Source organism: Equus quagga, chromosome 5, assembly GCF_021613505.1.
Source record: "Equus quagga isolate Etosha38 chromosome 5, UCLA_HA_Equagga_1.0, whole genome shotgun sequence".
NCBI lineage: Eukaryota > Metazoa > Chordata > Mammalia > Perissodactyla > Equidae > Equus > Equus quagga.
Window position 1 is genome coordinate 29,192,383 of NC_060271.1, and position 23,027 is coordinate 29,215,409.

A 23,027-nucleotide genomic window follows, 5' to 3' on the forward strand; every position below is an offset into this window, starting at 1 on the left:
TAGTGCTCCTGCTGCCTCACCTCCCACCCAGAAAGAGGTTGTGCAGGATCCTAGTGCTCCTACTGCCTCACCCCCAACCAAGGTTGTCCAGGCCTCTGAAGGGAGCCCCATATCATCTCCCACACAAAAAGAGGTTGTCCAAGGTGTTGAAGGCAGCCTTGCCCCTTCCCTCACCAAGGAAGAGGCTGTTCAAGGCCTGGCTGCTCCTGCTATCCCATCCCCCCAAAAGGATAAGGTTGTCCAGGGCTCTGAAGAGAGTCCCATATCATATCCCACCCCAAAAGAGGTTGTCCAGGGCCCTGGTGCTTCTGCTGCCCCATTTCCCACCCAGAAAGTGGTTGTCCAGGGTTGTCCTGCTGTTATCCCTCCTCCCTGCTCCTCAGTGGACAAAGTGTCCCCCAGCCCAGGAGGCCCCCCTGTCCCAGTGCCAGTGGGAGCAGAGGCCAGCCTGGAGTCCCAGCTTGTTCCTGACTCCACCAAGGGTAAGACCCTCCCAGAACCATCGAGAGAGGAGGAGGAGATGGCCCTGGCCACTGACCTGGAGATTTTCCTGGATACCCTACGGAGCATGGAGCCCCCCGAGATCCTCCGCACTCACCGGCTGCCACGAGCTCCTCGCTCCTCCTACCTGGCCATGTATGCCACACTGCCCGCCATCGAGGAGGACCAGCCTGGGCCATGGGTGCTGGGACCCAGCCCCCAGGAGGTGCCTACACTGGAAGAAAAGGGGGAGGAAGAGGAAGAGGAGGAGGAGGAGGAGGAGGAGGAGGAGGAAGAACCAGAGAACCCCTACCTGAGTGACGACGAGAAGCTCCAGCGCAGGCAGGAGAAAGCCGGGCCCAGCCCCTCCTGGGACTCCCGCCCTGCCAGGCCCCCCCAGGCGTCTTGCTCTCCTCTGGAGATGATGAAGAAGCACATGGCAGGTGCCAAGGGCCCCCACCCAGAGCTGGGGCCAGAGTGCCAGGCAGGCAGCAGGCCCACTTCCCGTCTTGGAGGCAGCCTTCTTTTTGGTGGTCTGGTGTCTGCTACCAAGGAGGCCCCCACCTTGGAACCACTGGGCACAAAACTATCTGCTCTGCCTCCCCATGGGGCACCAGGGCTCAGGAAGGTGCCAGGACAGCTACCCCTGCTCTGCAGCGAAAGGCCGCCACCAGAGAAGCGCACATGTGCCCGGCTCCCGGAGGGGTGGGTGAGTGAGGACTTGGGTGGACAAGGGAGGGCACCTGGCTTCACCTGGGCCAGGGTTTGGATGGTGTGAGGAAAATGGTACTGGGAGGCAGAGTGTCCAGAGGCCAGAGGCTTGGGTCTGATGTCTAGTTCTGTGTGACCACGTTTCTCTGGGCCTCAGTCTCCCTATCCAAACAGGTGGAGATTTGCACTGTGGATTCCAAAGGGCTTGGTGGCTCTGATAGCTTGGCAGTGGGGCAAGGGGAGCAATAGGCACCCAACTCCTGGGACAGGGTGATGAGGCCGCTGTGGGCCAGCTCTTTGGAGGTGGAGGCCAATCAGGAGGATGTTGGGTCCCTGGAATGGCAGGTGGTGGGAGGCAGGAAGAAGACAACCCCATAAGACTTCTTATCACTGCCCTCCATTCCAGAGCCCAGCCTTGAAGACCCAGGGCAAGCTGAACACCAGGCCTGGAAAGGTAGGGGTCAGGGGCAGTGGGCGGGGCCAGCAGGAGGCAGGAGCCTGAGGACAGAGTCTGAGGACTCCTACTGTGCCTCCTCCAGATGATCCTCTTCTCGGAGCCCACCTGCCAAGGCAGCAGCAGGGAGGTTTGGGAAGACATCGCTGATGCTTCCAGCTGGGCCCCTGTGGCCTCCATAAGGGTGGTGCGAGGCTGGTGAGTGCAGAGTGCCCAGCAGGGGTCCTGTGTGTGAAGCTGGGGGATGCAAGGGCCAACCTAGAACTACCTAGGTTGACTTTGCAGAAACCCCCTCAGCTACCCAGAGATCCTGCTTTGTGGGTACATCCTCTCCCCACCCAGTGACTGTGGGTCTCTGTGCCTGCAGCTGGGTGCTATATGAAGAACCAGAGTTCCGGGGCCGGAAGCTGGTCCTGCCAGAAGGAGATGTGGAACTCGGAACCCAGGGGCAAGTGTGGAGTACCCAAGGCATCGGTTCCCTGAGGAGGGTTGTCCGGGTGAGCAGGCTGGGGGTGAGGGCCCAGATGTTGCGCTGACTACCCTGGGCCCCGGGCCCTGAGAAGAGAGACAGCCTCAGGTGCCTAGAGTTGGAATCTGTGGGAGAGATCATATGGGGTAGGGAACAGAAGGGGTTTATTATGGACTCACTCATAGATCCCTGACCTCGGCGCCAACTGGGGAACAAAGGGCTTCTGGAGGATGCTCAGCCTGGCTTAGGAAGGCAGTGGCCAGGCAGAGGCCAAGCCCCAGCTTGGGAAAGCAGCCTGGGGCAGTTTGAGCTGGCGCTGGAAAAGGATTGGATTAGAGCTGCAGAAACGGGTAAGGGTGAATGTGGGTGCTCGCTCACCCCCAGGACCCAGGCTTTCAGGCCCACATCAGACCCAAGGTACCACGGATGTTTGTTCCGTCATTGGCTCACAGATGCTCATTAAGGTCTGCTTTGTGCCAGGCACCACGCCTGCCAATGAGGGGGTAGGGGAAACCTACTCTCTGCCCTGCAGGACTCATGGTCCAACTAGGGTATGAGGGTTGGGTTTGAAGCAGGAAAGCCATAGAACCAGATTGGGGATTTATAAACATCTTTCCAACTGCCAGGAGAAAAGGCTGGATAGGGATCTCGAAGGCAGGAAGACCAGGAAAGGTGATGATTTCCAGCTGAGGGGCACCTCTGAATTTTGAGGAAGGGCTGTGTGGTTTGAAAAGGCATAATCAATATTATAGTTTCATATCTGTAAAGTGGGAAAAAACAATACTGTTTTCATAACACAAATTTACAATCAACTGAAAGTAAGCTTGACAAAATCATCTTGGCCACTAGGGAAAAGCAGAAGAGAAACCAATAATTATAAAAGCTGGGCTGATCAGATGTTTTGAGTTTTTTCTTTTTAATGAAAGGACGAATAACTCTGAGTCCAGAGCTGTTGCCATCCTCCTGGTGAGAGAGGACGAGAGCTGATGAGTCTTAACTAGGGCAGTGGCCCAGCCACGCAAAGGAGGGGACAAGAATTTTCAAAGCCTCTCCAGAAAGACACAAATGTTTGTGGACAATTTGTGAGCCTCTCACCATAAATTCTTCTTTGTGTGGGAGATAACAAGCTACAAGAGAAAAACAAGGGCTTTGAAGTCAGGCGGACCCACATTCACTTGATTCGTTCAGCATTGACTGGGTGCCTAGGGTCTTCCAGGCACGTGGGAGGTGCTGGCTTGCAACCGTGAACAAAACTACACTGCTCTGTTCTTGGCCCTGCTACTTACAGGCTGTGTCCCCTCTGGCAGGCTGCTTAACATTGCTGAGCCTCACTTTCTCAGTCTGTGAATGGAGTAATAACTCCTGTTGGGAGGACCAAATGGATGGGGTAGGACATGCCATTAGCACAGTGTCCTGCACTCAGTAGATGCTTCATAAACATTTGATGAAGGAATGAGTGAATGAAAATGGTCCTAGTGAGGAAGAAACACCCAGAATGCAGAGAGGACCTGCTGCTTCCTGGGATGAGGTGCAGGTGGTAGTCAGTCTGAACAGGGGTAGGAATTATGTACAACGGCAGGGTTAAAGTTAGACCTCAGGGAGCAGCTGTCCCTCCCACTGGTCCCTCCTCCAGGCTGGAAAGCAGGCTACCCAGAGGCAAGGCGAAGGGCATGGGACGTGCAGGCTCCTGCTGGGAACTTTGGTCTCAGGTCCCAAAGGCCCAGCGTGGGACCAGCAAGGGCTTTAATCTCAGGCCTGTCTGGCTGACCTTGCAGAGAACACCCCAGTCCCCCTTGCTTGCTTCTGGGGAGACAGCCACAAAGGTTTCCCAGAAGCCCCCTGGAGGCCCGCTGGATAGACTTGGGGAAGCAGGTGTGGGCGGGGGTAGTCTCTGAGGGGGCCTGTTTACACTGCCTGTTTCTATCCCTCTCCTGCAGGACTACATTACCCCACAGATCTGCCTGTACTCTGAGGAGGGCCTCAAGGGGGAGGAAGTGAAGCTAACCGAGGTCTTGGAGGACCTCCAGGGCCTGAAGAAGCCCCTGCAGGTGGCATCTGCCATTGTCTCCACAGGACTGTGAGTCTGGGCTATTCTGGAGTCCCTTCATTTAACACTCAGTCTGCTGGGTGCTGGGGACACAGAGGTGACAGGACACATAAGTGCTCAGTCTACTGGTGGGGACAGGCAAGTAAGCAGACAGCGGCAGTCCAGAGTTCTGGGACGGGGGAGCACAGGGTTCAGTGAGCACAGAAACGCACCAAAGCAGCCTGAGGTCAGAGAAGCCCTCCTGGAGGAGGAGACACCTCAGCTCTGAGAATGAGTTGGAACCAGAAGAATCTAAGCTCCATGAGGGCAGGGTTTTGTATGTTTTGTTCATTACTGTATCCCTGATGCCTGAAGCAGGGCCTGGCACGGAGTAGATGCCCCTAAACATTTGTTAATTGAATGAATGGGGGGAAAAGTATATCTAGCAGAGGGAACAGGTCCTGCAAAGGTCCAGAGGTGCGAGATCTAAGCTTGGAAAGTTCAGTCTGGCCGGTGTAAGCAGCACGTGGGGAGATATGAGGCCCAGGCGGAGGGCAGGGGCTGGATCACAGGGTCTCTGTGCAGCTGGATTTATTCTGAGGAATTACTGGGGTGTTTTTAAGCAGGTGTGTGTGCTAGAAAGAACTCTCCAGCTGCTGTGTGAAATTAGAGACAGCCAGGCCAGAGGAAGGGAGACAGATGGAGTAGCAAGTATAAGAGATTACGGTGGTGTGAAATGTCCTCCAGAGTCCCCTTGATGGGCATCTCTCCCCCAAACCTCCTTCTCTCCTCTAAACCTTCCCCCTCACCCACCAATCTGTGTCCCTGGGCATCTGGGGTGCAATGGCCTCTGCCTCCCCCCAGGTGGCTGCTGTACCCCAAACCTTTCTTTGAAGACATCCCCTGTATCCTGGAGCCTGGAGAATACCCCACCTCAGAGGCCTGGGGTACGTCAGACCCCAGCGTGGGCTCCCTGAAGCCCATAAGATTGGTAAGGAGCAGGTGGTCCCAAGTAGCCTATAGTCAGGGGGAAGATGCAGGGCCTGGCAGCTCCTATTGGGAATGGGTTTGGAGGAGAGGGGGGATTAGCCAAGGGGTGGGGCAGAGGGAGGACATGGGGGTGGTAGTTTTTAGGGGTGTCAGATCAAGTAAATTCTAGGTCCCAGCCCCATGTGTCTTCCCCTACCTCTGGGCTGGTCTCAACCCTGTCTCTTCTCCAGGGCTGCCCAAGTGTGGAGAAGCCAGGGGAGCCCAAGGTAAGAGTCTGGGCTTCAGGGTCAACGAGGGCCTGTGGGCGGGGTGGGTATGTGTGTGGCTATTGTGGCCTGGACTGGAAGACAGGAGAAGAGGGTGCTGGGGGCCAGAAGCTGGGTCTGGGAGGGTAGAACCGATGGACTCATTGGGAATTGGCTTTTGATGTGTAAAGACCAGGTCAGAGGTCAGAATAGAGATAGGAGTTAGGTAAGGTCATAGGGCTTAGTGAAGGGATGGGGCCCAGTGAGGCAGTGGGAGGGCTTAGCTCTGGGCTGATGCTGGGCAGAGCCATCCTGAGCTGGCTGGGTGTGTTTGGATCCAGATCACTCCCCACTAATCTGACACCCCCCATTCCCCCAGGCTGTGGTTTATGAGGCCCCAGGGTTTCAGGGCCGCAGCTGGGAAGTGAGTCGAGACATCTACAACCTTCAGCAGCCAGAAGACAGCCAGAGCCCCGACCTGGCCTCTGTGGGGTCCCTGCGAATTCTTGGGGGCTGGTGAGGACTCAGGACCCTTCCTTCTCCCTCATCTTCCCCACTAGCCTCTACCCTTGGGGGTGGGGAGTGACCTGGGCTGCCCAGAGGTGGGGGCAGCTGCCTTACCCATCCGACGGCTTTCTGTGATCAGTTGTGTGTGTCCTCTCCCTTCCCCCAGCTGGGTGGGCTACGAGAAGGAGGGCTTCCGGGGCCACCAGTATCTGCTGGAGGAGGGGGAATATGCTGATTGGTCACACTGGGGAGGCTATGACAAGGCGCTGACCTCCCTGCGGGTCATCCGGACGGTAAGCAAGGGCAAATGGGCCATCCCTCTGCCTCTGGCCACAGCCAGACTTGCCCCTGGAACAGTCTGTTGAGGGAAGTATTTGTACCCCCTCTCCTGTTCTCCAGAGCACCTGGAAGTGTTCCCCGAGGTCTAGCCTCTCCTCCTCCTGCTGCTCTTCCCCAGGTCACACTGATCGCCTCACCCCAAAGTCCCCTGGTGGGCTGCATCCCTGGGGTCTGGGCACTCCCAGGGGTTCCCGTCAGTGGGCGGGAGAGACCTGACTGTCCTTGGGGCCCAGGACTTCGGGGACCCGGCCGTGGTACTGTTTGAAGCCATGGACTTCGAGGGGCCCAGCGTGGAGGTGAGCGAGGCATTGCCGGACGTGGAGCTGGTGCAACACGGCCCCCGCACGCAGGCTATCCACGTGCTCAGCGGCGTGTGAGTGACCCGGACTCCGGGCGGGCCGTGGGCTGTTCCAGCCGAGGCGCCGGCTCCGCCCCGCTGACGCCCGCCCCGCCCTTCCTGCAGGTGGGTGGCCTATGAGGAGGTGGGCTTCTCCGGAGAGCAGTACGTGCTGGAGAAAGGCGTGTACCGCAACTGCGACGACTGGGGCGCGGGCAACAGCGCCCTCGCCTCGCTGCAGCCGGTGCTGCAGGTGCGTGCCCGCCGCAGGGGCGGGGCCTCTTAGCGGGCAGGGCTTGGAGTCAGGGATGGGGGCGGGACTGGGAGGACCACGCCGGCGGCTCGCAGGGCGGCGGGGGCTCTGGGAGAGGCGGGGCTAATGAAGACCTGGGTTGGGGAGAGCTGCCCTAGGGTCCGGAATATCGAAACCAGAGGAGCTGAGGTTAGGAGCTGGTACTTTCCTTAAGTCTCGAAAATTTGGTCCTTCCCTTCAGGTCGGGGAGCACAACCTGCACTTTGTCTCGAAGGTAAGGAGCTGGTGGGAGCCTGTGTCTCCTCTTCCCTCATTTCAAATCTCTCCCGCTCTTCCCCATTCTGTCTCCATCACCCTCCTTCATTCTCATCTCTTTCTGTCTCTGCCCCTAGATTCAGCTTTTCTCCGGCCCTGACTTTCTGGGCGACCAAATCTCCTTCGAGGATGACCAGACCTCTCTGCCCCCCTCCTTCCAGCCCCAGTCCTGCCGCGTCCACGGCAGCAGGTGAGTACGTAGGGGAGGGGAGGCTCGGAGGTGCAGGGGGCGGGGTTCACCTGCCCTGAAGAGCGCAACTCAGTTTGGAAATCCCCGCTGCAGGAAAAGTGTCTTTCAAATGATTTCCTTCCTTCGGTTTCCTTGGGATTAACTGTTCTGTCCCGAATCATTCAATCTTAAAACAAAGCAAAATAAATATAAAGCTTGTAGATAGTATGGTATAAAGAACCCCAATCTTGTTTCATCTATCCTTCTGCCGTTTTTTTTTTAGTGGAATATTTTAAATCCCGACCCAACATAAAATTTCACAGGTAAATATTTCAATATGTATCTGTAATAAGAAAGGACCTCCCTTCCCCACATAGCCACAAATCATTATCGCATCTAATAAAATTAGCAATAATTTATTAATATTATGTAATATCCAGTCCATGTTCAGATTTCTTCCGTTGTGCCAAAACATGCCTTTGCAAAATTGGTTTGTTTTCCTCAAGATCCAAACAAGGTCCACACGTTGCATTTGGTTGATCTATAACAGTCCCCTTCTCCTACTTCTTGTTTTAGACCATTTATTTGTTTGAAGAAATCAATAATTTGCCCTGTAAGTTTCCCATCTTCTGTTTTTGGCCGATTGCTTTCTGGTGGTGTATTTTAACTTGTTCCTCTGTCCCCCATATTTCCTATAAACTGGTAGTTCCGTCTAGAGGCTTGATGAGATTCAGGGTGTTTTGTTCTGTTGGCAAGAAGACTGCATAGTTGGTGCTGTGTACTTCCCATTGCATCCCATCAGGGGGCAAATGTCTGGTTGGCCCACTTTTAGTGATATTAAGATCCCTACATTATAGGATTCCCCATTTACCTTTCACCTAATAGGTTTAGTATCCATTGATGATAATTGCCTAGACCCATTATTTCTTTAGAGGTTACAAAATGATAATTTTTTTTTTTTTTTGAGGAAGATTAGCCCTGAGCCAACTGCTTCCAATCCTCTTCTTTTTGCTGAGGAAGCCTGGCCCTGAGCTAACATCCATGCCCATCTTCCTCTACTTTATATGTGGGATGCCTGCCACAGTATGGCTTGCCAAGTGGTGCCATGTCCGCACCTGGGATCCGAACTGGTGAACCCCAGGCCACCGAAGCAGAACATGCAAACTTAACCACTGCGCCACCAGGCCAGCCCCTCAATAGTTGTTTATAACTTCCTTGTGTTTCTAGTTCTATAAGATCCTCGAGGATCATTTTGTACATTTTTTACCCCAAACTTGGACTCAATTATTTCCCAAGGAACTCTGGTTCCTTTTAGTGGTAAATGGTATTTAGAGACCAAAATCTGCATGCTAGGTATTTCAAAATTGTAGTAGTGATATTACTACCGACAGTAAAAATCAGTGAATGCTATTTGAGCTTTCTCTGTGGTTCTTTCTATCCTCAGGTATTCACCTACATCCAATTTGGTATGTACAGTTGAAAACATTGTGTTTTAAGATATTTGAAATAATACTTTTTTGTGTGCTTATGCCACCAACCTGATACATAGTTAGGTTCATTTATTTGATTTACTTTAATTTTTAAGAATAATTTTTATTTAGTTCTGTTTTTAAAAAATTATTTTATTGAGGTCATATTGGTTTATAACATTGTATAATTTTAGGTGTACATTATTATGTATCAGTTTCTGTGTAGACTGCATCGTCCTCACCACCAATAGTCTAGTTTTTGTCTGTCACCTTATATATGTGCCCCTTTACCCCTTTCGCCCACCTCCTGATGCCATTCCCCCCGGTAACCACTAATCTGTTCTCTTTATCCATGTGCTTGTTTACCATCCACATATGAGTGAAATCTACAGTGTTTGTTTTTCTCTGTCTGGCTTATTTCCCTTACACCCAAGGTCCATCCATATTGTTGCAAATGGGACGATTTTGTCTTTTTTTTATATATACAGCTGTGTGGTATTTCATTGTGTATATATACCACATCTTCTTTATCCATTCATCATGGGCACTTGGGTGCTTCCACATATTGAATAATGCTGCGATGAACATAGGGGTGCATAGATCTCTTTGTATTGTTGATTTCATGTTCTTTGTATGAATACCCAGTAGTGGGATAGCTGGATTGTATGGCATTTCTATTTTTAATTTTTTGAGAAATCTCTATAACTGTTTTCCATAGTGGCTACGCCAGTTTGCATTCCCACCAGCAGTGTATGGGGGTTCCCTTTTCTGCACATCCTCTCCAACACTTATTATTTCTCATCTTGTTAATTGTAGCCATTCTGAGGGGTGTGAGGTGATATCTCATTGTAGTTTTGATTTGCATTTCCCTAATAATTAGTGATGTTGAACATCTTTTCGTGTGCCTGTTGGCCATCTGTATATCTTTGGAAAAATGTCTGTTCATATCCTCTGCCCATTTTTTGATCAGGTTTGTTTCTTTGTTGTTGAGTTGTGTGAGTTCTTTATATATTTTGGAGATTAACCCCTTGTTGGTTATATGATTTGCAATAGTTTCTCCCAGTTAGTGGGTTGTCTTTTCATTTTATTCATGGTTTGCTTTGCCTTGCAGAAGCTTTTTAGTCTGTTGTAGTCCCATTTGTTTATTTTTAATTTTGTTTCCCTTGCCTGAGTAGACATGGTATTCAAAAAGATGCTGCTAACATTGATGTCAAAGAGTGTACTACCTATATTTTCTTCTAGGAGTCTTATCATTTCAGGTTTTACATTCATGTCTTTAATCCATTTTGAGTTAATTTTTGTGTATGTTATAAGATAATGGTCTACTTTCATTCTTTTGCATGTGGCTGACTAGTTTTCACAACACCATTTATTAGAGAGACTTTCCTTTCTCCATTGTATGTTCTTGGCTCCTTTGTCAAAGATTTGCTGTCCATAGATGTGTGGTTTTATTTCTGGGCTTTCAATTCTGTTCCATTGATCTGTGTGCCTGTTTTTGTGTCAGTACCATGCTGTTTTGATCACTGTTGTAATATATTTTGCAGTCAGAGATTGTGATGCCTCCAGCTTTGTTCTTTAGTCTCAAGATTGCTTTGGGTATTCAGGGTCTTTTGTTGTTCCACATAAATTTTAGGATTCTTTGTTGTATTTCTGTGAAGAATGTCATTGGGATTCTGATTGGGGTTGCATTGAATCTATTGCATTGAATCTAGATTGCTTTAGGTAATACGGACATTTTAGCTATCTTCATTCTTACAGTCCATGAGCATGGAGTATTTTTCCATTTCTTTATGTCTTCTTTGATTTCTTTCAATAATGTCTTATACTTTTCAGTGTGTAGGTCTTTCACCTCCTTGGTTAAGTTTATTCCTAGATATTTTGTTATTTTTCTTTCCATTGTAAATGGGATTGTATTCTTGACTTCTCTTTCTGCTAGTTCATTATTAATGTATAGAAATGCAACTGATTTTTCTAAGTTGATTTTGTACCCTGCGACTTGGTTGTAGTCGTTAATTATTTTTAATAGTCTTCTGGTGGATTCTTTAGGGTTTTCTATATATAGAATCATGTCATCTGCAAACTTTTTTACTTGTGCCTTTCCAATTTGGATACCTTTTATTTCTTTTTATTGTCTAATGGCTCTGGCCACAACCTCCAGTACTGTGTTGAATAGGAGTAGTGAGAGTGAGCACCCTTGTCTTGCTCCTGTTCTCAGAGGGATGACTTTCAGGTTTTCACTATTAAGTATGATGTTGGCTGTGGTTTTGTCGTATATGGCCTTTACTATATTGAGGTACTTTCCTTCTATCCCCATTTTACTGAGAGTTTTTATCATAAATGGATGTTGGATCTTGTCAAATGCTATCTCTGCATCTATTGAGATGATCATGTGATTTTTATTCCTCATTTTATTAATGTGGTGTATCACATTGATTGATTTGCGGATGTTGAACCATCCCTGCATCCCTGGTATAAATTCCACTTGATCATGGTGTATGATCCTTTTAATGTATTGCTGTATTCAATTTGCCAATATTTTGTTGAGTATTTTTGCATCTGTGTTCATCAGTGATAGTGGTCTGTAATTTTCCTTCTTTGTGTTGTCCTTGACTGGTTTTGGTCTCAGGGTAATGTTGGCTTCATAGAATGAGTTAGGAAGCATTCCATCTTCCTCAATGTTTTGGAATAATTTGAGAAGGATAGGTAATAAATCTTTTGAATGTTTGGTAGAATTCTCCAGAGAAGCCATCTGGTCCTGGACTTTTGTTTTTTGGGAGGTTTTTGATTACTATTTCAATCTCTTTACTTGTGATTGGTCTATTCAGATTCTCTATTTCTTCTTGATTCAGTTTTGGGAGGTTGTATGAGTCTAAGAATTTATCCAATTCTTCTTGGTTGTCCAATTTGTTGGCATATAGTTTTTCATAGTATTCTCTTATAATCCTTTGTATTTCTGTGGTGTCCTTTATAATTTCTCTTCTTTCATTTTAGATTTTATTTATTTGAGCCTTCTCTCTTTTTTCTTGGTGAGTCTGGCTAAGGGTTTATCAATTTTATTTGTCTTCTCAAAGAATCGGCTCTTAGTTTCATTGATCCTTTCTATTGTTTTTTTAGTCTCTATTTCATTTATTTCTGCTCTAATTTGGTGGTTTTTGTTTGTTTGTTTTGTTTTTTTTTTGAGGAAGATTAGACCTGAGCTAACATCTGCTGCCAATCTTCCTCTTTTTTGCCAAGGAAGATTGGCCCTGAGCTAACATCCAGGCCCATCTTCCTCCACTTTATATGTGGGATGCTTGCCACAGCATTGGCTTGACAGGCTGTGCATGGGTCTGCACCTGGGATCTGAACTGGGAAACCCAGACCACCAAAGCAGAACATGCAAACTTAACCATTGCACTACCAGGCTGGCCACCTCTGCTCTAATTTTTATTATTTTCTTCCTTCTGCTGACTTTGTTTGTTGTTCTTTTTCTAGTTCTGTTAGGTGTAATTTAAGATTGCTTGTTTGAGATTTTTCTTCTTTGTTGAGGTAGGCCTGTATTGCTTTGAATTTCCCTCTTAGCACCACTTTTACTGCATCCCATAAGAGCCGGTATATTGTGTTTTCATTTTCATTTGTCTCCAGGTATTGTTTTATTTCTCCTTTGATTCCTTCATTGATCCAATGGTTGTTCAGTAGCATGTTGTTTAGTCTCTACATATTTGTGACTTTCCCAGCCTTTTTCCTGTGGTTGATTTGTAGTTTCATAGCACTGTAGTCAGAAAAGATGCTTGATGTGATTTCAATATTCGGTTTTTTTTTTGTTTTTTTTTTTTGAGGAAGATTAGCCCTGAGCTAACTACTGCCAGTCCTCCTCTTTTTGCTGAGGAAGCCTGGCCCTGAGCTAACATCCATGCCCATCTTCCTCTACTTTGTATGTGGGATGCCTACCACAGCATGGCATGCCAAGCGGTGCCATGTCTGCACCCAGGATCCAAACTGGCGAACCCCGGGCCGCTGAGAAGTGGAACATGCAAACTTAACTGCTACTCTACTGGGCCAGCCTCCAATATTCTTAAATTTATTGAGGCTTGCCTTATTTCCCAACATATGGTCTATCTTTGAGAAGTTCCTTGTGCACTTGAGAAGAATGTGTATTCTGCTGTTTTGGGATGGAATGTTCTATATATGTCTATTAAGTCCATCTGGTCTGTTATATCATTTAAGGCTACTGTTTCCTTGTTGACTTTCTGTCTGGATGATCTATCTATTGATGTAAGTGGGGTGTTGAGGTCCTCTACTATTATTGTATTGCTGTTAATTTCTCCCTTTTGGTCTGTTAATAGTTGCTTTATATATTTTGGTGCTCCTGTGGTACATGCATATACATTCATAAGTGTTAGGTCCCTCTTTTTAATTTTTTTAAAGATTGGTGCCTGAGCTAACATTTGTTGCCAGTCTTTTTTTCTTCTTCTTCTTTTTTCAAAGCCCCCAGTACATAGTTGTATATTCTAGTTGTAGGTCCTTCTGGCTCTGCTTTGTGGGATGCTGCCTCAACATGGCTTGAGGAGCAGTGCTAGGTCTGCACCCAAGATCCAAACCAGTGAAACCCTGGGCCACCAAAGCAGAGCACACAAACTTAACCATTCAGCCATGGGGCCAGCCCCAGTGTTATGTTCTCATGGTGGAATATCCCTTTTATCCTTATATCCTGCCCCTCTTTGTCTCTCATTGTCTTTTTTATCTTAAAGTCTGCTTTGTCTGATGTAAGTATGGCAACACATGCTTTCTTTCGCTTGCCATTTGCTTAGAGTATCATCTTCCATCCCTTCACTCTGAGCCTGTGTCTGTCTTTAGAGCTGAGATGTGTTTCCTGGAGGCAGCATGTTTTTGGGTCTTATTTTTTAATCCATCCAACCACTCTGTCTTTTGATTGGAGAATTCAATCCATTTACATTTAGAGTGATTATCGATATATGAGGGCTTAATCCTGCTATTTTATCTCTTGTTTTCCAGTTGTTCTATATTTCCATTGTTTCTCTTCCCTTGTATTTCTGACTGCCATTTCAGTTTGGTGGTTTTCTGTGATGGTTTTTCAGTTTTCTCTTTGTGATTTGTGACTCTGCTATGATTTTTTGTTTAGTGGTTACCATGAAGTTTGTATAAAAGATCTCATAGATGAGATAGTCCATTTTCTGAATGCCTCTTGTCTCCGTTAGCCTAAGCTGGTTCCATCCCTCTCCTCTTCCCCTTCTCAGTTATTGTTGTCACAAATTGTTCCTTTCTGTGTTGTGAGTTTGTGACTAAATTGAAGTTTTTATAGTTATTTTTGATGCTTTCCTTCTGTTTGTCTTTTATGTTATAATTAAGTGTTTACTAACCTATTCTGATATAGAGTTGCAATTTTCTGATTCTGTCTGTCTATTTATCTCCTTCCTCAAGGTTTTGTAAACCTTTGCTTTTTAGTTTCAGGTGGGAGCGCTCCTTTCAATGTTTCCTGTAAGTCAGGCCTAGTGGCAATGAATTGCCTCAGCTTTTGTTTATCTGGGAAAGCTTTTATTTCTCCATTGTATCTGAAGGATAGTTTCACTGGATAGAGTATGCTTGGCTGAAAGTTTTTGTCTTTCAGTATTTCGAATATATCATTCCATTCTCCCCTTGCCTGTAAGGTTTCTGCTAAGAAATCCACTGAAGGCCTGATATGGATTCCTTTGTGGGTTATTTTCTTCTGCCTTGCTGCCCTTAATATTTTTTCTTTGTCATTGTCTTTTGCCAGTTTTAATATTGTATACCTTGGAGAAGATCTTTTTGCATTGATGTAATTAGGAGTTCTATTTTCTTCATGTACTTGTAGGTCCAATTCCTTCCCCAGGTTTGGGAAGTTCTCAGCTATTATTTCTTTGAACAAGCTCTCTGCTCCTTTCTCACCCTCTTCTCCATCTGGAATACCTATAATCCTTATGTTGCTTTTCCTAATTCAGTTGGATATTTCTCGAAGAATTTCTTCACTTTTTACAAATCTTAGTTCTCTTCCTCTTCCACCTGAAGCATTTCTGTATTTCTATCCTCTAAATCGCTAACTCTGTCCTCCATAATGTCAGCTCTATTTTTTATGGATTCTAGATTATTTTTTGTCTCATTAATTGTGTTCTTCATGTCCAGAATTTGTTTGTTTGTTTTTATCATTTCAGTCTCTTTGATGAAGTATTCCTTCTGCGTATTAATTTTATTCCTAAGCCCATTGGATTGTCTTTCTGTTTTCTTGTAACTTGTTAACTTTCTTTATGACAATTATTTTGAATTTTCTGTCATTTACATTGTAAATTGCTGTGACTTCAGGACTCATTTCTGGAGACTTGTCATTTTCCTTCTGCTCTGAAGTGTTAATGTGGTTCCTCATGGTGTTTGATGAATTGATCCTTTGCTGGCACATTTGTGGTAGTATCAGGTTGCAGATTCCACCTGCCACCACTGGGGGTGGGGCAGGAGCTATGTTTTCTGATTTCACCCTGTCTTCTGGAAGTTGTGCTGGTAGGGCTGGTCTGCATTTGTGCTCTGGCCACAGCTGCTTGTCAGGTCATGCACAGATGTGCAGGTTGGGCCTGTGTGCTCCATGGGTGGGTCATTCTTATGTAGCACCACTGAGTTCTGCAGGAGACCAGCTGAGCTGCTTGCTAGGCAAGAGAGAAGGGGCACTTCCTTTTGCTCTGGCCGGCTCTCTGCTTGCGGGTGGTTCGGCTAAGCTGCTGCACTTGGTGGGGGCTCCTTCACGGGGGCTGAGCTGCACCACTCAGTGAGAAGTGTTCCCACAGGAGGGACCACTGTGGCATGGTGAGTGCTTCCACAGGCCAGGCTACCACTCCAAAGGCATTCGTGCACAGGTGAAGCTGCCCCTACTTTCTCTTACAGTCGTGCCGGCTGCTGTGTGAGAACCCATGAACTAGGTCACTGCCACCAGGGAGGGGGAGAGGTGTGCTCACCTAGTTCCACTGTCTTCTGGGGACCCAGTCCACCCACCTTCACACGCATGGCTGTGTGGATCTCTCAGACATCCTATTGTGCTGTGCAGGGAATCCTCTGTTGGTTAATGAATGTCCATTTATTTTAACTTAGGGGAGAGACAAAGGGAATAAATCACTCCACTGTGATGCTGACATCACTCCCCTAATTCTGTTTTTTAATTACATTAAATATTTACAATGTTCCTGTGTTAGTCAGCTTGGGCTGCTGTGACAAAATACCATACACTGACTGGCTGAAACAACAGGAATTTATTTTCTTGAAGTTCTGGAGGCTGGGAAGTCCAAGATCAAGGTGCTGGTCGGTTGAGTTCCCTGGTAAGGGCTCTCTTCCTTAGACGGCTGCCTTTTTGCTGTGTCCTCACATGGTAGAGAGAGAGCTCCTGTCTCTTCTTCTTCTTATAAGGATACTAATCCCATCAGGGGGGCTTTACCTTCATGACCTCATCTAAACCTAATTACCTCTCAAAGTCCATCATATTTGAAGTTAGGGCTTCAATGTTCGAATTTTGGGGAGACACATTCAGTCCACAGCAGTTCCCAAGTCAAGACTTAAAAACAGTAGCTTCCGTCTCTGTCTCTGCTACCTTTTTCTCTCTCTTCCCTGACAGGTAATCTTTTTTTTTTTAAGTGTTTATTTTTCCCTTGTTTCTTTTTGAAGATATAAGCAAGTATACACCATATGTAAATTTACATATAACTATAGAAATATAACAAGTATATTTTGTTTCTCTCCTCCCCCATTTTCTTACACAAAAAGAAGCATACTACAACCTGGTCAATATACTAAAAACAACTGAATTATACACTTTGAAAGAGTGAATTTTATGGTATGTGGATTATATCTCAATTTTAAAAAAAGGAAACATTCTAGGGGCTGGCCCCGTGGTTAAGTTCGCACGCTCCGCTCCAGGCAGCCCATTGTTTCTTTGGTTCGAATCCTGGGCGTGGACGTGGCACTGCTCATCAAACCACGCTGAGGCAGCGTCCCACATGCCACAACTAGAAAGACCCACAACGAAGAAGATACAACTATGTACTGGGGGGCTTTGGGGAGAGAAAGGAAAAAAATTTTTTAAAAAATTTTTTAAAAAGAAATCGCTTTAAAAAAAGGAAAAAGGAAACATTCTAGAAACACTGTTATACACCTTGCTTTTTATTTGACAGGTTGGAGATCACTTTATATCCTCTTAAGAGGTTTTTTTTACTGCTATATTGTATTTTAGATTCTTAGCTTATTAACCAATCCCTGGTTGATGGACATTTGGGCTGCTTCCACTTTTTGTCATTGCAAACAGTGTTGTAATGAACCTCCTTGTGCATGTGTCTTTTCATGTTTTTGAAGGGTGTCTTTGGGATGGATTCCAGAAATGGGATTGCTGAGTAATTACGCATAAAGCATTTTTTTTTTGAGGAGGATTAGCCCTGAACTAACATCTACTTCCAATCCTCTTCTTTTTGCTGAGGAAGATTGGCCCTAGCTAACGTCCATGCCCATCTTCCTCTACTTTATATATGGGATGCCTGCCACAGCATTGCTTGATAAGCAGTGTGTAGGTCCACACCCGGGATCTGAACTGGTGAACCCTGGGCCACCAAAGTGGAATGTGCGAACTTAACTGCTGCACCACCGGGCTGGCCCTGTGCATAGAGTTTTGCTTGATATTACCAAATTTCTCTCCATGGGGCAGTATGATTTCATTCAGTCATTTCCAAAGTCTGACCTTAGTCCCTGCTGCTGCAGTGCCTATTCATCCTTGATCTCTCCTGGACCAGGAGGGTTACAGTCAAGTCTGCATCCACTCTGCTGTATCTCAGGGGGCCTCAGGGGGCAGGCCAAGGACAGGGCAGACTCAAATACCCACTCACATCCCCCCATTCTTCCTCTTCCCCAGCTGGATCCTGTTTGATGAGAAGAACTTTGAGGGTGACCAGCACATTCTCTCCGAGGGCGAGTTCCCCACTCTCACGGCCATGGGCTGCCTAGCCTCCACAGTCTTGGGGTCTCTCCAGAAGGTACCCCTGGTGAGTGCCCTTGTCCAGCTCCAGGCATCCCTGAGGCAGGGGGTGCTGCTGGGGGAGTCGTGGACACAGCCTCTTCTCGATGCTGAGTGAGCTGCTGGGGCTTGAATCTAGTCTTCTTCAGAACCATTCTGGGTCCCCTTGACCCCAGGGCTTCAAAGCCAGTTCAACTTTCTAGAGATTTATTGAGCACTCACTGAGATAGGTCCTGGGGAGACTAAAATAAATTGGACACAGCCCCACCTTCGAGGAACATATGGTCACATTGACATAAAGATTCCAATGCAGGGTGGTGTGTCCAGACACAGAAGTGGTACAGGGAGAGGAGTGCTCAGGGCAGGCTGGGGGCAGGGCAGAGGCCAGGCACTGGAGTTGCTGCTCCAGGAAGCCAGAATGAGTGATGAAAGCCTGGACCAGGCAGGAGATGGAGAGAAGTGACACGGGCCATATTAGGGAGCTAGAGTCTGTAGGACTGTGACTGGGTGGGTGGGCCAGCAGCAGCAGGACAAGCAGAACAAGCAGGACAGCTGAGGTTTACTGAGCACATACCATGCTCTAGGCTGTGTTTGACAGGCTCCCCGTGTACTAAGGTGTTTAAACCTCACCATAACCCTCTGAGGTTCATCACTGTCTCCCTCTTCTAGATGTGACAATTAAGGCACAGAGAGGTCACGTGACTTGCTCCAGGTCACACAGCTGGTAACAGGCAGAGCCGGGGTAACAGGCAGTGCCTCTCACTGAGGCAGCCCAGCTGCTGAGTCCAAGCTCTTTACAATTACACGTTGGGCTCTGAAGGCAGATAGACCTGGTTCTGAGCTCCACTTTAGGGCTTTAAGAAAGTGGTTTAATCTTCCCCAGCCTCGGTTTCCCCATTAAGCAGGGGTAATAATAGCGCCTACCTTATAGTGTTGTTGAGAAGTTGTAATGAGATTGGTAAAGCGCCCAGCACAGAATCTGGCATGTTATAAGCCCTGAATATATAAGAACTGCTATAATTACCATTATTATTATTATTACTATTCTTAGAAGTGCCATTTCCTGGGGAGAAGGTGTGAGGGGGCAGAGGGGGGCCCAGTCTGGCAGATGCTGCCTCTGAGAATCTGGGGGACATCCAGCTGGCAGTGTCCAGGAGTCAGGGACCCTGTGGGGTGGAGCTCAGGAGGGCAGGGGGCCTGAAATGCCAATCTGGGTGTTGGGGTATCTGGATTGGGGGGCTGAGTCTGGGGCCGGGGCTCTCGTGGCCTCACCCCTCTCTATGTCCCTGGGTCCCCAGCACTTTTCAGAGCCCTCCATTTTCCTGTATGGACTGGAGTGCTTCGAGGGGAAGGAGATTGAGCTCAACCGGGAGGTGCGGAGCCTGCAAGCCGAGGGCTTCAACAACCACGTGCTGTCTGTGCAGATCAAGGGGGGCGTGTAAGTGTGCTGTGGGGAGGCACGAGGGATTGGGGGCTGCTGGATTGAGGGCTGGGTCTCTAGCCTCTCCCCCATCCGCACTTCTACTCCACTCCCCGCCCAGCCAAGAGGGAGGAGAAGTGCAGACTGAGCAGGTCACTGGCTCTCAGGGCTTGAACCCCAGCCCGGGGGTCCTCTCCAGGACCCTCCTCTGTCCTGCAAACCCCAAACCTACTTCCCAGCCTCCCGCTCCCCGCTTGGGACCCCGGCCCCAGACAGAGAAGCCCCAGCATGAGAGAAAAGGAGATGGAGAACATTCTGCTGTCCGTGCCTCCTCCCTCACCTGTCTGCCTGTCTGTCTTCCCTTCTGTGTCTCTGGCGCTTGCTGGGCCCAGCTGGGTACTCTGTGAGCACAGCGACTTCCGGGGCCGCCAGTGGCTGGTGAGCAGCTGTGAGATCACCAACTGGCTGACCTACAGTGGGACCCAGAGAGTGGGTTCCCTCTACCCCATCAAGCAGGTGGGTAGCGTGTCAGGTTGAGCGTGTCTATGCCAGCCTGTCTGGGTGTGTGTCTGTGTGTTTCCCAAACTCGGCATTTGTGTACTTTTGTCACAATTTTTGCCACATCTCATTCCTCGTAAACCATTAATACTGAATGGTTAATACTTAGCTGTTTAAGGTTTTTCTTTAAATCAACTCACTTTTTTTTGCTTTATCCTTATCCTAAAGAATAACCCTAAATCCTGGGTTTGATGTGTGTATATGATTTTTTTAGTAGACATTATAATAAATACATTACCATTAAATTTTTAACAATGTGTTTATCCACATAGGACTGAAATTTATCTCACGTACCACCCACCAGTAGTAAGCACGCCTCACTTTGGGGAACACTGTGTCCACATGTGTGACCTGTATGTCTGTGAGCGTGTGTCTGGACATGTGTCCCATTTATGTAAACGTGCATTTAGGTGGAGGCCCAGCCATGGGGGGTGTGTATGTGTGTGCGCGCACACATGCGCGTGCCTGTGCCCATGATGTCATTTGTATCCAAGCGTCTGTGTGCTCTGGAGGTCACCTGTGGTTGTGTGTCTGTACACGTCTGTGAGAGTGTGTTTATGACTACACGTGCCTGCATTTGTGACACTGTTGAGAGTGTGTGCCTCTTTGTATGAGGCTATTTGTGTGGTCCCCATATTCACAGACTCTTCTAACATCATTGCTAGAAGAAATCTTGGAGATTATCTCCCACCCTCCCATTTTACAGATGAGGAAATAAAGGCCCAGAGAAGTGGACAAGGATTTGCTCTGCAATCTTGGGCAAGTACTGTACCTCCATGGACCTCAGTTTCCTCATCTTTAAAATGGGGATAATATAGATGATGGAGTTGTTTTGAGGACTGAAGATAAATAATGTATATAAAGTCCTTAGAACAGTGCTTGAGTGGGTAGGCACTCAACAAACATTAGCTGGGTTCTTATTACTGTTATTACCCCTATCCAAGACCCCCTCTGATTTGTGGCAGAGCCTGGTCTCATGACAGTCCAGTGTTTCCCCACCATGGCACCTCTTCAGCATGAGTGTGTGTCTGCATGTCTGTATTCCTACATGCATCCATCCTCTTAGCAAACATAAGTCCCAGGCACAGAGATGGCTGGGGGGACCTGCGCATCAGTTAGTATGTGTGCGTTTGCATGGCTGCGTGTATCCATGTGTTTGTCTGCTGCAAACTTTTGTGCAACCATGTGGACCTTGGGTGTATCTGCTGGTGTGTCCCTCTGTATATGTCTGTGAGTATGTCTGTAGACCTGGAACCATGTGGGTGTGGGTGTGCATTACGTATGTGCCTTTGGTGTGTGTGAGTGAAAGAAGGGGTGACGGAGCAGGGCCGAGGAAAGTTTAGGGGCAGGAAGGAGGGCCTAGGGTTGAGTGCGTTGGGGACCCAGGCAGGAGCATTCCTCCCCAGGGACCCCTGACTCTCAGCTCCCCGCACTCCCCAGCGCCGGGCATATTTCCGCCTCTGGAATGCAGCTCTGGGGGGATTCCTGGCAGTGCCGGACCACGTCGAGGACATGAAGGCGGGCCGTGTGGTGGTCTCGGAGCCGCAAGCCAGAGGCAGCTCCATCTGGTACTACGAGGATGGGCTGCTGAAGAACCAGGTACCAGTTTGGGGGCTGGGACAGGGACACCAGGGCCCCAGGCTCTCATAGGCCTAGTCAGGAACAGGACCCACCCTTAGGCTGGAGAAACAGAGAGATATACACAGATGCCAGGACCCTAGGGAGGTGGAGAATGCAGGCTGTGCACCCCTGGGCAATTGAGGCTCTTCTCTGGGTCTCAGTCCCCTGTGTGCAAGAGAAGAATGTTGAACCAAATCCTTGCAAGGGACCTCCCGGCTCTGCTATCTTGTGACAGAGCTTGGATCCTACTACTAATAATAGATCCATGCCACAAATGTGTCTTCAGCACCTGCGATGTGCCGGGCCCTGCCCTAGGTGCTGGGAATACAGCAGTGAGAATACAGAAATACCCCCCTGCCCTCCTGAAGCTTACATCCTAGTGAGAAGAGACAGAAACAATTTCAAGGAGTAACATATCTTAGTACTTTCAAAGAGGAAAAGTGCAAGAGAGAAAAAATAAATGATGGAAGGAGAATAAGGAGTGTCAGCAGCTCTGACAAGGGGAGCTCTTCCTGAGAGGGTGACATTTGAGGGAGGCAACCATGCAGATGTCTGAGGGAAGAGTATTCAGGCAAAGGAATAGCAAGTGCAAAGGCCCTGAGGTGGGAACAAGCCTGGAATTTTCTAGGACTAGCAAGGCCACCTGAATGGCTGGAGTGAAGTGAGTGAGGGAAGTAGGAGCAGGAGATGAGGTCAGAAAGGTTATGGGGGTGTAAGTCTTTGTAGGCCATTGAAAGGGTTTTGTCTTTTACTTGGAGTGAGAGGAACGTTGGCTCTGTGCCAGGTGCTGTGTTCAGTCCTTCACATGAATGCCTCGTACAGTCCTCAGAGGGCGCTAGGGAGCAGGTCCTGTTATACTCCCCAGTTTATAGGTAAGGAAACTAGGGCACAGAGAAGTTAAGTAATTGGCTGAAAGGCACACAGTCAATAAGTTTGTAATCTCTGATACTAATGCCTGTGCTTTGGGAGTCAGTCGTGACAGGCTTCCTGGAGGAGCTAATATTTTTCCAGCCCATTTATGATTTCTCACATTGAACCCTCACAACAGCCGGTACTCAGAGATTCCCATCCCCAAGGAAACCAAAGCTCAGAAAGATTAAGAGATTTGCCCAGGGTCGCAGTCCATAAGAGCCAAGATTCAAAGCTGGGTGGCTCAAAGGTGTCTTGGGTTTGGCGGAGTCCCACAGAAACAGTGCCTGATGACCTCCTGGGGCTTCAGGTGGCCCCCACCATGAGCCTGCAGGTGATTGGACCCCCCAGTACAGGTTCCAAGGTGGTGCTGTGGGCTGAGAGCCGCCTGCCCCGCCAGACGTGGAGCATCAATGAATCGGGCCACATCTGCAGCCAGATGTTCGAAGGGCGGATCCTAGACGTGAAGGGTAAGGTGGGGATGTGTGCGGAAGTCTTCTGAGGGGGTGAGGGCAGTGGAGTCCCCAGCTCTCTCTGACTATCTCCCCATCTCTTATTCCCTCCCCCAGGTGGCCGGGGCTATGACCGGGACCACGCTGTGCTGTGGGAGCTGGCCAAGAACAGGGCGTCCCAGATCTGGACTGTCCATGTGCTTTGAACGCTCCCCCCTCCCCCCAGCCCTGGAGGCTTTCCCTGGGATGACATATTTTTATAGGTTTTTTTGTTGTAACATAAGCTGTTTTCTAATATACTCCCAGGTA

The 23,027-nt window shown here is 48.2% G+C and overlaps 1 protein-coding gene across 7 annotated transcripts in view; it reads left to right on the forward strand.

The window, feature by feature from the left end:
- CRYBG2 (crystallin beta-gamma domain containing 2) overlaps positions 1-23,027 on the forward strand; it is a 34,575-nt gene extending 11,548 nt beyond the window's left edge. For 2 of the 7 annotated variants that reach the window (XM_046661974.1, XM_046661972.1), the window contains exons 4-23: positions 1-1,189; positions 1,598-1,645; positions 1,731-1,843; positions 2,013-2,142; positions 4,052-4,191; positions 5,005-5,131; positions 5,361-5,396; positions 5,755-5,891; positions 6,049-6,175; positions 6,340-6,372; positions 6,455-6,594; positions 6,685-6,811; positions 7,053-7,085; positions 7,204-7,316; positions 17,658-17,787; positions 19,058-19,197; positions 19,572-19,695; positions 21,178-21,336; positions 22,577-22,736; positions 22,836-23,027. The exon at positions 1-1,189 is cut by the window's left edge and continues 1,569 nt beyond it. In XM_046661974.1, the coding sequence (XP_046517930.1) occupies positions 1-1,189; positions 1,598-1,645; positions 1,731-1,843; positions 2,013-2,142; positions 4,052-4,191; positions 5,005-5,131; positions 5,361-5,396; positions 5,755-5,891; positions 6,049-6,175; positions 6,340-6,372; positions 6,455-6,594; positions 6,685-6,811; positions 7,053-7,085; positions 7,204-7,316; positions 17,658-17,787; positions 19,058-19,197; positions 19,572-19,695; positions 21,178-21,336; positions 22,577-22,736; positions 22,836-22,924 (3,295 nt within the window). In that variant the 3' untranslated portion in view covers positions 22,925-23,027. The other 5 variants (XM_046661973.1, XM_046661975.1, XM_046661976.1 and 2 more) reach the window with 5 other exon arrangements.